The 13661-nt window shown below is 41.7% G+C and overlaps 1 protein-coding gene across 1 annotated transcript; it reads right to left on the bottom strand.

The window, feature by feature from the left end:
- Positions 1-10741: 10741 nt before the first annotated feature.
- Positions 10742-11949, bottom strand: LOC136292064 (inositol 1,4,5-trisphosphate receptor-interacting protein-like 1; the record flags this gene model as incomplete). The annotated part of the gene is given in 2 exon segments (XM_066187350.1): positions 10742-11266; positions 11269-11949. Coding segments are annotated over 2 exon segments (1206 nt in total), but the record flags the coding sequence as incomplete, so codon positions are not given.
- Positions 11950-13661: the final 1712 nt, after the last annotated feature.

Below are 13661 nucleotides of genomic sequence, written 5' to 3'. Positions count from 1 at the left end.
GTCTTATTGCTTGGTACTTGTGACACAACTGACTGCCATGCACTACAACCTCCTTTCAGGTTGTGAAGACACACAAAACCTCTGCAGAAAGTTTGCTGTAAGAATGAGGAGGTGGAGGAGACATAAAAAATATATGGATATAAAGTCCCTTTGTCCATTAAGAGGATTCTTACAAAACAGGCTTGAATGGAGGATTGAGGGACTTATATTTTTTAAGTTGTAAAACAAAACCTGAAACACCATCACTAATCCAGTAGACCAGCAATAATCAGAGAGCAAGAAAATACTGTATGACACTGGAAAGGATTTTATGCAGATGATGTCATTCTTTCTTTGAATGAGTGCTATTAATCTGCATCTGAAGCATAAAACAATGAGGTAATGGAATACATTAATTATTGCAAGCTGCCAGTGTCTCTAGGCCAGTGGTTACCAATGCTTTTGGAGCCAGCCTCTTAGCACTTTTCCTCCCGGCCCTTATCCCCAGCAGATAACTTCCACCTTTGCCCATATCACAGCCCAAAAATTCTGTGATTCCGTGAAGTGGCTTCACACCAGGAGGATGCCAAGAGGCAGCTGTGCCTCACTGGGGCAGGGTGAGGGGCAGAGCTGGGCAGTGGCAGGAAGGTGTATGAACGCAACAGCACTTGCAGGACAACACCAGCATTGGGAGCACAGCTGAAGCTTCCCCGCTGCCACTTATGAGGGACAGACTGCAGCTCTTCCTTGTCACCTCTTCTGCTCCCTCCTTCAGAGGCAAGCAATGTGCTCACTGATTCCTTTGGCAGTTGTGGAGCTGTTGGAGGTGACAGTACAGGAGAGGATGTCTTGTGCCCCCAACTTTTGCTGGGCTGCACCTCAGCTTCACTGATGCCATCAAACTACAGAACTGATGAAGTGAGCAAGGGACTTCTGGAGATCATCCAGTCCAACCTCCCTTCTCAAAGTAGGGACAAGAACGACCACATTTTGAGAGCAATTTTTAGTTGGGTTTTGAAGGATGGAGATTTCACAACCTCCCTGGACACCTCTCCCAGTGTTCCACTTTTGGAGTGAAGGTTTAAATGTATATTCCTGTATTTCAGTGTGTACCCATTCTCTCTTGTCCTGTCACTGGGCACCACTGAAAAGAGCCTGTCACTTTACATCTTTCTTTCAGATATTTTTACACACAAGGCCCATCTCAAGCCTTCTCTTCTCTGCATGAAACAATCTCAGCTTCTTCAGGACAGAATGCAGCTGCAGGGCACAGCCATATAACCATACTGACCAGTCAACAGCTTATGGACAACCACCCCTTTTTATACCTTTGCCCTGCTATTTTCCCACTTTTGTTCCTGCTAAAATGATCTAACCCCCTCCCTTGTACTGCCTGTCACATAACCTAACAAATTAATATCGTTATAGAAGGCTATTAGATTGATTGAGCACAATTTGCCCTTCTGAAGTCCGTGCTGACTCCTAGCCACCTACTTGTTCTTTGTATGTTTGGAAACTATCTCCTGGATGAGTTTTTCCATCATCTTAATGGGGGTCTAAGTGAGACTGACTGGCCTGTAGCTCCCCAGATCCCCCATCCTGGAGACAGGGAGTGACATTTTTTTTCTTCCACTCCGAAGTGCCTCTCCCAAACGCCAGGACCTTTTAAAGGTTGTCAGAAGCAGTCTCACAATTTGTCAGCCAGCTCCCTCAGTGCCTGTGAGCGCACCCTGCCAGCTCCCATGGGCTCAAATGTGTCCAGTTTGTTTAAATGTTCCCTAATCAGTCCTCTTGCACTGAGAGCACATCTCCCTTGCTCTGGGCTTTCCCTCTGGTCTCAGGGCCCTTGATTGCTGAAGTCCAGTCTTACAGTAAAATCCAAGGGGAGGAAAGCATTGACCTTTTCTATGCCCTTTGCCACCAAGTCTCCTGCCCTTCTGCCCCATACAGCACCAAGCCCATATTTTCCCTAGTTTTCCTTTTCCTATTAATCTACCCAGAGAAACTATTCTTGTTACCCTTTACCTCCCCTTAAAGATTCAACTCCATATGGGCTGACTTTTCTTACCCCAATCATGCACTCTCAGTATCTCTGTACTCCTCTTGGATCACCTGCACTTGCTCCCACTTTTTGCATACTTCCTTTTTACATTTTGATTTGGTAGGGAGCTCCTTGTTCATCCATGCAGATCTCCTGCTACCTTTGCTTGATATTCTGCCCATTGGGATGGACCATTCCGGTGCTGGGAACAGATGACCTTTGAAAATCAATCAGCTCTCCTGGAACACTCTTCTCTCCAGGGATGTTTCCTGTAGGATTCTTCCAAGCATATCCAAGTCCAAAGCCTGCTCTCCTGAAGACCAGAGTTGTAATGTTGCTTTGAGCCTTGTTCCCTCCCCTCAGGATCCTCAACTCCAGCATATCAAATGCTGAAGAGATGACAAGCACCTTGTTCCCAGCTTGGGCTCTGGCATAAGATGCATATGAAAATCCAATTCTTCATGTGCTTGAATGAGGAAAAAGATTGAGTCTAAAAATAATAATAATAAAAATGATAGATCTTCCTTTGGAAATGTTGGCTGAAACTTTGTTTTTGTCTCTTTTTTTTTGTTCCCAAATGGCTTTTATGAGAATATTTCTTAGTGCTTTTACATAACATTTTATATTGTGTTAAATCACTGATCAGATTTCTTTGAAGAGAATCCTTGTGGGACTTTGCAATGCTAGGAAAAGAAGAAAAAAAGGAAAGCATATTCTTTTCTTTCTTTCCAATTGGAAAAAGTCAACCCAAATCAACAGGGAAATGGTTTAATTTCAGACTCCTAGAGAGATACTAGAAACACTGGCAAGGAGGAGAAAAATAATTTTAAAAGGTACAGCTGTTATTCATGTTCATTGTGAATGTTTTGCATTATTTTCCTTGTCTACTAAAATGGTGTCAACAATTTTTTTAAAGATGCAGATTTAAAATATCCAGCTCAATCAGATCCATAGTCTTTGTTTGCAAAGAAGAAAAGGGCAGTGTTCCTGAGAGGCAACACAGCGTGATGAATTCAGACTGCTACCACTGCCCTGCTTTTTGACAGACACAGCTGAACCAGGGAATTCTTTATTTCTTTTGATGAATGCAAAAATCCTCTCATTAAGGTTTTCCTACTCACTGTTTATGGTTTTTAAACTATATACCTCTAATTGCAAGCTATTTAAACTGGACTTCATATAAAAGTTTTGCAAAGTAATCTGATATTAGATAAAGAATGTACATCATGAATATGGCCACGAAAGTCTGTAAAAGTACACAAAGCAGTTTGTGTGGCTAAAAGGTTTCCAGAGGTTGCTGGCAAACATGGCAAGTTTTGGAATCTGTAAATATACAAACATTGGTTGAAGGAGGTTTCATCTTCAATACCAGGCAGATTTTCCATTCTGTCTTGTGGCCTTTGGGAACAACAGTGTAGAAGATGGAAGAATACTATTGCCCTTTCCATGGGCATGGGAGTGATGGACCTCAAATTGCCAATTTGTGTGTGGTGCTCATTCTGACACCCTGAGGAAAACCATCTCTGTCTGCTCTGGCCCCTAACTGAACACTGTCCATTTTTATTTCCTGCTTTCCAAGACTCCTGTGCAAATAATTTTCATTTTAAGACCAGAGTGAAAATAATTTAAGAAAGACTCAGTACTCAGTATCTTTACTGAAATAATTTTTTTTCTTTATTTTTTTCTTTATTTTTTTTTTCTCGAGAAAGCTCAACAGCTTCTCTATGGGGGAACTACTGAGTGCCAAACTTTCTTCTGATCATTGCCTCAGTTTGGCATCTTCACTTCAATGTCTCACAAGCTGAGTACTGGTCCATAACAAACACTCTTGACTGGATTTCTAATTGAAACCATTAACATTTTTTGAATTCTCTAATAAAAAATAAATATATGACAAATCAGGCTGAAAATTTGGGCGATTTTTGATATCTAAAAGTAACTCTTAAACTTGAGAGAATGAGTTGTTGTTATTCACTGTATAAGCCACTGGAGCACATTCCAGCACAGATAAATGAAATCTCTGCTGCATTAAACATAGAGAGCAAAACAAAAAGAAGTCTGCTTACAAATCCAGGGAGATTTTTGTGCATAAAAGCAAAGCTGCTGAAGTTCTAATAGGATTAAAAATTGGGAAAATATGCAATTACAACCTAGTATTTCATAAAAAACAATTTAATTTATTCCACCCTTTTAAAATACTGCTGCCTATTAAAACAGACATATTCATGTGGCTTTCAAATGCATTCCAGTACAGTATAAACTGACAAGTCACTGTATTTCATCCCACAAGAGTCAGAAGCAAAAAATGATGTCGCATTCTAAGCACTCATTAAATGCAGAAATATGCACTGAGGATGTAAATGTTGTATAGATTCTTGGAGAAGTTTATAATTTATATTCAAAACTAAGATTCATATTAAATACCCAGCTTCAAATCTCCTTGGACTGTGTCTCTCCAGAGATTTCTAAAAGTGTACATTTATGGAGTAAACAGAATATTTAATGGCTGCTAGCAGTAGATCAGATTTGTTATGCTTATGGCAGCTGCGGTCATCAAATATTCATGCTGATGGTTCTTATGCAATGCTGACAGCTTTCTAACTTGTGAAATAAGTAATGGGTGAGTGGGTATTTATGAGATAAGTAGACTGCTTTATCTAAAAAGGGTGACCAAGCTTTTCTGTGGCAGCAAGAAGATTAAGAGTTGCATTCTCAGAGCACGAGGGAAAATCCGAAGGTGTATTTCTTCAGATTACAAACCAGACACATCTCTTGATCTTGCCATATGTTTTCTTATTCTTCTCACTCTGACTGTCCTTTCCAGCCCCTGGGATTTATTTGTTGGTGTCAGGTCAAGTAGTGGAAAAATGGCTCATGAGTTTTTGCTACCAGATAGGCTGGGCTGAGATACTGGGTCATTTCACTCAAGCTGGGGGAAGAATGATAACACATATGTAAACCAGTCCCATATTTCTTACTTAGGCAGTTTGCCCTTGCTCCAGTGAGGGCAAAGAAAGGATTTTACCTCTTTAAGGAACATAAGGGATGGTCCATTAGAGGTTTTGTTGTTGGGTTTTTTTGTTTGTTAATGGACCACAGTCCTCAGTGTTGGCACATCTTTATTACTTTGTCTCACTACTACTACTAAACATTGTACTTCCATTTGATAACTTCGCATAATTGCATTGGAAATAAACTGCAGGTTAACCAGTTATCCTGTACCATAAGCCAAGATGAGATCACAGAAAATTTCAAGCATGGATATTCTTCACAATCTTAATAAATTTTTATTTTATATGACAGCCATTACTGTGCAGTAGTTACACATCTTTCATATTATTTGATCTCAGGATCCAGCCTTCAATTCTTGGCATATCTCTATTATGAGTTAAAGAAAGAAAAAGTGTCTCCACAACAGTCTGGAGAAATAATTCAAGTCCACTACACTGTATGACCAATGACAGTGACTTAATTGCCAGTTACGTTTTCCTAGAATTAAACCACTAATATTACCTTTAATTCTTTCAGTATGAGTTTCCTTACCTATGAGACAACACTTGAAATAATTTTGGTTCTCAACTACCTTCTGAGTTGTTTCAAGTGGTAAGTTATCGAATTGCCATAAAAATAGTTCAGAAAGTCCATGTACATTGTGATGTGAGTTTAATCAAAGTTTTATATGCAACTCAAAAGTCTGGTTTTCAACCACGAGATAAAATGTTTCAAAACATAAGCAAAATCCAATGCTCTTTCCAATAAAAGCAAGACACACACCACCCCCCCTCCACTAAAATCAAGCAGAATTGTATCCACACTCCCAAAAACAACTTTCCTCAAACACAGACAGTGATGCAAGGAAACCTGGCTAAGTCCAACTTTTTATAGCAGACCTTGAAAGATAAGAACACTACTGAAAGGATAAAAGCCCTAAATCTTGGTGCTACTCAGATTTATCATGAAGTGTGAGTAACTTGAAACTGAATCTTGCAAGTTTGACTTAGGAGGAGATGCCTTGGAACAGACTGAGCAATAAAAATAAGGGGAATAGTCAGAATACCTACTTTTTGTCTCATGGAGTTTTCTTCAAAGCATAAACTATGGTTTAGCGAGAATCTGCAGTATTAAAAGTTTGCACCAAAATTACTTGGCTGGAAGTTGTACTGCCACCATACAAGCAGTGTTACAGGACACACAAGAATTTTTGTAGTAGATAACTAAGGGATGTCTTCCTGCTAGGGGAATTTCTTTCTAGTGCTCCAGCAGTCCAATCAATGTTCCCTCACTTCCTGAAGAAGGAGAATCTGTGTTCTTGCCCAAACTCAGCTGTTTTCTTCTTCTCTCCCAGAAATCTATGTGCTGTAAATTTTTAAACAAGGGACAGCTCCAATTCAATCTCATGTCCCAGGTGAAGTCCTATTCGTCACTCACACTGTTCTAACATGACCTTAATTTTTAAAATTATTCACTATTTACAAAAGGCTATTACAAACATGTAAGACACAGGGAAAATGAAAACCAGAGTCATTTACTTCTCTACATTCTCTTCCAAGTACATATTTTTTTTTTTAAAAAAAGATTTTCCACCCATTTTTGACATACTCTAGGTTCTCTTGGGCTTCCTTTCACCAAACGCCAAACCCAGAGGAAACTGCTACCTCAACTCTGTTCTAATTTTCTGCAGCCTTTCTGCAAACATTCTCTCACTAGAGTTCCATATTCCCCTTCTGCCTTTTCTGCCCCAGACCAGTTGAGGTTGGCAAGTGTAGATCAGCAAAGGTTCAAAGACAGAGGGCCAAAAAAAAAACCAACTCCGAAAAGCCTTGTTTTCAGGCTTTTCAGCCCAGTGGGGTTTTTCCATGGTTTTTTTCCCCTCTGTAGAATCTAAAATTTTTGAATATTTCTTTGCTTTTAATCTTATTTTTAAAAATCATTCCTCTAAAATACTGGGCTATTGGACTACGCCAGTCCAATACATTTCCTTATCCAAAGAGGAGGAACACAAATAGCTTAATTATCGGCAGTTCTGTTTGAAACCAGATTTATACTTCATCAGTGTAATATAATGTATTTGAAAAGACTATGACTATTATTTCTATTCTTTAAGACATCTAAGCATCCTCCATGAGCTCCTGTCTTCCACAGGGTAGACTAAGTCCACCTGCTGAACTATATGTCCTTCCCGCTCATCTTCTATTTGCAAAATCTACATGGATGAAAAGTTCAGCAGCTTCCAAATTAGCTTCTACAGTGGGAACTAGTACTGGATAAAACGGGTGGAACAACAGCTGGCCAACACACACGAATCTTTTTCCAGTGAGGTTTCTGCTTTCTCCTTCAGGTGGTTTTTGGGTTTTATATAATAACTCATAAGTGAAAATACTTGACTGGCAGTAAAACGTGACGGAGAACTTATCAGTGCTATTCCTGCATTTAATTCACAGGTCTGTAATTGGGGTTGTGAAAATGAGCAAAATCTTCCCTCATAAGACTTTGCTTCCTCTTCCTGTGCTTAGCCTAAAGGTATGGAAAAATCCTTTGCATTGTCCTACACAATATTTTTATTTCTTTTCCTAGAAAGGCTGAGCAAATTTGCAAGTTGTTTAACCAAGGTCTTCTGGACATTCTGCAAACCCTTATTAAGTCTGGAAAGGTGTATTATAATAGAGACAGGAAAATACATATGATACAAAGTAACACAAAAAAGGGTACAGCAACTTTTGCAATATTGAAATTGATTCACTTCTCACCAAATAGGCATCAATTATCTTATTCAGCTGAAATTAATGGAATTACACAGCTATCAAAGTGGTGCTAGCAAGAGGAGGATTCAAAAGGCAACTGTTCCTCTAGTTGCTCACAATGGAATGAAATAGGAGAACCCCACTGGAGCCAGAAGAACAAAACCAGAGAGGAGAAGCTGTCCCATTAGGGGTGAAGAATGAGAAAAGAGCATGTGCATGGCCTGTAAGGCAATGACCACCTCCTCTTCCCCACACACATAGTGCCTTATACGTAGTATCCCTCACGAAGAGTTGCAGGGCTGGTAGAGCAGATGGGAATAGCGACCAGCAAGTGACAGCAACCTTTGGTACACATTTCTGTGCAGAGCCATATAAGCCCCTAGCAGTCAATGTTTAGGTGGGTACCAACAATTTGCTGGCTCATATCCTTAGCACAAAGCAGCTGGCAACCTTTGAGACTTTAAGGAAGCAAGCACGGCCAAACTACAATAGCTTGGATACTCAGTGATGAGCAGTAATGCTTCTCAATAAACGATCCCATTTGGCTAAGAAGAAAATGAATACTAATAAACCAGCTGAAGCACAATAACATAAATTATTTCTAAGGTGCTGAGGAAAATCCAGAAGTGTTTTACTATGGAGAGACAGACCATGTGGATGGAAGGACTGTATTATATGCAGAGGCTTTCCTCTCCTGATGATGAATTTCATCCACCCCATTCTTTCCTTTCCTTCCTCTCTGTCTAACTCTGTTAGAACAATGATATTCAGCACAAGGAAATAAACCTTTAATTAATAGTCTATGAAGGAATTAACTTATCTGTAGCACACTCACTCTCAGTAGGATTTCTCAGTGTGATCAATCCCTATTCTTCTGTCTACCTCTGTATTCCTGTCTTCACTATTCTTCATTTTCAACTTTTGTGACTCAACTAATTTTTTAACGTGACATGAAATAAATACTACTACAATATGTCTGAATGACAATTACACTACTTACTAGGTCAAGCCACTGTGGATGCTGAATGTCTTCTCAGTGTGAACACACCACAATTGTGTTTCAGAGGTACTGATGATATTTTACCTTTCTTCCTTCCTTCCTCTGCCCTCCTATGGTTAGCTGGGGTGTTTTTTGGTGGGTTTTTTTTGTTTGTTTGTTTTTTGTTTTTTGGGGTTTTTTTTCCTTTTTGCTGTTTTACATCCTGGCTGAGTATAATTTTTAGAAAATTTCTCTAAAAGGTAATTATTGGAAAGCCAGTTCCACACATGCCAGTTTGTAGGCAAAGAATGCAAGATGGATGACAACCATTATGGGCTGGAGATGTGGAAGAAGTTCTGGCCTCTGAAGCTGCTCAGGCCCTGAGCCACGCTGCCCACAGATGCTGTGGCTGCCCCGTCCCTGGCAGTGCTCCAGGCCTGGTTAGATGGGGCTTGGAGCAACCTGGCCTGGTGAAAGGGGTCCCTGCCCTTGGCAGCAGGGTTGCAAGACAACGATTTCTAAGGACCCTTCCAAGCCCAACCATTCTGTGCTTCTGGGATCAGAGGGGCTGGCGGCAGCTGGGCTTAGTTTCTGACTGGAACCAGTTCAGCAGTGTGAGTTTGGTCAAGTTCAAGGAGACTGTTCACAAGCCCACATTCCCAGCATGTGACATACACCACTACTCTAGGTCTGACTGAGATCAAGAAAGTCTTGCACAGTCCAGATTCTGTAAGGTTGCATTTTATTGAAAAAACAGAAAAGGAGTTTCATGCTTGCCACTCACACATACACTAACTATGGAGCATTAATATGGGTCCAAACAGATAGTGACACTGTATATGGCCATAGTTCTGTACAAAAATGCTACATATGTGATATGCATTATATATATTTTAAGTATATATTTATATACTAGAAAACTTTTCTGCCATAAACACAGTAACTACAGAGCGTTAATATCGTCACTGTAGATAGTGGCATGATATACATACTAAAGTTATGATGTTTTATTATCATACTTATTATGATGATTTTTTCATTATAGAACATCTTACATATTCAGTAAATGATAGTTATTAATATATATTATTCTCTGTAATTCTATAGAAATTATATACAGTTTATTTTTTATTTAATTTCCATTTTATTTATTAAATTATTGTTTTGTATTATTTTAAATTATTTAAAATTATTGTATTTGTATACACAATATGTGTATAATATATATTTCATAAATATATCAACTTAATAAAACTCTTGCCTCTCATAAATGCAGTAACTGCAGAGTATTAATATGTGTCACAACAGGTAGTGACATTATATATGTGCTATATCTTTTTATAAAATAATATGATAGTTGATAAACTATCGCTATAATATGTATCTACTAAAACCACATTTGTTCATAAAAACCTCTGTAGTTATATATATATATATACACACTATAGTTATATATCCATATATCTATCTGTCCATGTACACCATTTATTCCTGTCTTAGTCATGGCACTAAAAGCTGGTTCTCTGCCACTGGCTGCAAGGCCCACGAGCACACGCATCCAAAGGAGGGCTGGTGAGGGGCTTGGAAGGCAAGTCCTACGAGGAACGGCTGATGGAGCTGCGGTTGTTTAGCCTGGAGAAACATAGAGTCAGGGGTGGCCTTACCACTCTCCACAGCTTTCCTGAAAGGTGGTTGTGGTCAGGTGGGGCTTGGTCTCTTTTTGCAGGCAGCAACTGACAGAATGAGAGGACACAGTCTTAAGCTGTGCCAAGGGAAATTTAGGCTGGATCTTAGGAAAAAACATTTGCTGAAAGAGTAAAGAGTACTGGAATTGTCTGCCCAGGGGAGGTGGTGGAGTCACCAACCCTGGATATATTTAAAAAAGATTGGATATGGCACACAGTGTCATGCTTTAGTTGAGGTGGTGTTAGGGCATGGGTTGGACTCAATGATCTGGAAGGTGACTTCCAACCTTGTGATTCTGTGATCCTCTGAGCCCTGCTAACAGTGGCCACGGGTCAGCACTTTTGCCAAGCGTTGGCACAGATCATGGTAGGCTTGCATCACTTCAGAGTGGGCAGCCGGATCTTGCACCAGGCTGTGGAAGAGGTTGCGAGGTCTAGCCCTTTGTGTATCGGGGGGCAACCTGATCTCCTGCGGAAGCCTTGGGTTGCCCACAATAAAATGCTCAAGGCGTTTCTCTTCCAGAGACGAGCGCAGCTGCTCCAGGACGTCCAACAGCTGAAGCAGGAAGTATGTCTTGTGCCACTGTGTCGCTGGTAGTGTGTTCAGGAGGTGCATGACGATGGTCTTGATGGGATAGCTGGAAAAGTCCTTGCACGCAACAGCAGTAAGGAGCTGCAGGCACCTGAGGTGCGAGCTGTCCTGGGGGACCTGCCTGGCCACATGCTTGAAGAACTTGGTCTCCGCCACGACGTATGTTTCAGGCCATATTGTGCTTGGGGTGCCGGTCCCTTGAGACTGGCTGCTGATAAAGATGTCTGAGCTGTGTCACTGCACCCCAAACTGCAAACCCTCACCTGGTAGCTTTCTTGGCTGTTGGTCAGCCTGAGGTTGCAGGAGTGTTTTGAGGGCGGCAGCGCTAAATCCCAGCTGTGTGACTGGGGCAAACGCCGCCAACTTGCTCTTGCCAATGCACTGAACCAGAGGATAGTTTTCCTCACGTCAAGGTAGGAGTCAGTGCACAGCGTGTCTAGAAGATTGGGCTGCCCTGTCACCCTCCTAACCACATCAGCGTGGTGCAGGAAGCACAGCGAATACGCACCCTGCTGCTTCCTCCCGCAGCAGCACTCCAGGTTCATGAGGACACGGAAATATCTGCTGAGCGTCTGCTGGTCAGTGCCAGGCTCCAGGTAGAAGACGTGCCCGAGGGGAGGAGTCAGGGGTACGAGCACACAGTACACAACTTCCTCCTCACTGGCATTCCAGCCTTCGAAGGCACTGCCAAAACCAATGGCTTGTTGCAGCACCGGGTAGAAAGTGTCACCCAAGACATGCCTGAATACAGATGTGAGGTTGTCCATCAGGGCCATTGTCCTGTTGCAGCCTGCCTCCAGGTCCTGTACAGGCCACTGTATGCACTCCTCTAGAAGCCATCTCATATCATATGCCTGTGCCTCTTCCTCTTTCTCTTTCTCCTCCCCCTCTTCCTCTTCCTCCTCTCCCTCCTCCTCCTCTTCCTCCTCTACCTCTTCCTCCTCCTCCTCTTCCTCCTCTTCCTCCTCCTCTTTTTCCTCCTCCTCCTCTCCCTCCTCCTCCTCCTCCTCTCCCTCCTCCTCCTCCTCTCCCTCCTCCTCCTCCTCCTCCTCCTTCTCCTCCTCCTCCTCCTCCTCCTCCTCCTCCTCCTCCTCCTCCTCCTCCTCCGCCTGCCCAAGCAAAACAGGGCCAGTGTTACCTGCTGGGGCCTTTTCTAGCTGCCCCCATTGTGACATGTCCCCCGTGATGTCATAGGTGCCACAGTGCATCACAACCCAACCAACTGCACTCTCTGTCCCCACCCCAGCTCAGCCATTCAGAGTGGCCCTGGTGTACTGGTTAAGGCTGCTTTCGAGTGAATCATCTTCAAAGAACTTCCCTTGACTTTTCTTTTGTCTTTCTTTCTTATCAGCTGCCTCCACTGGCAATCTCATAGATATCCATGTTGGAAGGCACCCTTGGGGATAGTTGAGTCTCAGCCTTGACTCCACACTGGTTGAGCTACACTTAAATCTCTGCATCATCGAGGTTGAAAAAGTCCCTGAAGATCACAGAGTTCAGTTGCAAACTTACGCCATGTGCACATCACTTTCAGACCTCTCTGAGGGTGGTGACTCAGCCCTTGCCCTAGGCAGCCTGTTCCCAAGCTTGATATACTTTTTGTTGGAGGAATAGTTCCCAGAGATACAATCTAAGCCTCCTGTGCTGCAGCTTGAGGTCTTTTCCTCTGGTCATATTGTTTCTTCCCTGGGCTAACACTGCCCCTCACTTAGATACAACCTCCCTTCAGGGACCATCTGCATCATGCCAGCCAGACGAGAGGGATGGGGGTGCAACCTGAGTCCTCCAGTTCCTTCCTGGAGTTGGGTGTGGGGAGAGACATCACCAGACACACATGGCAGCGACCAGTTTCCTACCTGCTCTGCAAATGGGGAACAAACCCTCTTCTGGATAAGAGCAGGGAAGGTGGCCACTTTTCCCACCCTTCCCACAAAACTGTCTCCCTGAAACAGCTGACAACCTGCCATCCCAGGGAAAAGAGTGAGACATCTGCCTGTAGTAATATCATCTTGAATTGTGAATTAATAAAGTCTCAGAAGTTGAGCTTAGGTGTTACAAGCTTCTCTGGGGAGCTCAAATTTACCTGAAAGAATTCAAAGAGTTTTAAACAAAATTATAGCTACAATTTAGCAAAGGAAATGTGTATAGTTACGTTTCTTATCGCTGGAGTGCTGTAAAATTGAAGCGAATTTTCAGTGTAATTCATGCAGAATGATTCCTGTTGAGTAATTATCTTCAATAAAGATCTGTCAATACAGTTTCAAGCTATTGTCATTTTATATCAGATATAAATTAGAGAGTATAATGAATTCAGGTGCACCTAAACTCAATGTCAGATGAAATTCTTCTATGATAATCAAGTGAAATAATTGCTCTAAGAAGATAAAAACAAAACCATTTAATACAATAACAGTAGAACTCCTTCTTTCTGCATTAACATAGCATAGATGATTTTGCAAAATCATCTGTGGTGTACATCTCAGGTAAATTCTATCTAATGGAAAGTTTTCAAGATCGTTTTTTTGGGAAAAGAGAGCCATTATGTTGGCTGGTGTAAAACAGCACAGCTTTAAAATAGATAAAATCATGTCTGTTTAAACTGGGTGAAGATTTGCTGTAAAAACGCTGATTTAAGCTTGTCAAG

Source organism: Chamaea fasciata, unplaced genomic scaffold (assembly GCF_029207755.1).
Source record: "Chamaea fasciata isolate MVZ Bird 193981 ecotype frontalis unplaced genomic scaffold, bChaFas1.0.hap1 SCAF_1, whole genome shotgun sequence".
NCBI classification, from domain to species: Eukaryota; Metazoa; Chordata; class Aves; order Passeriformes; family Sylviidae; genus Chamaea; species Chamaea fasciata.
Note: the sequence above shows the minus strand (reverse complement) of the source record. Positions and strands in the feature narration are given on the sequence as shown.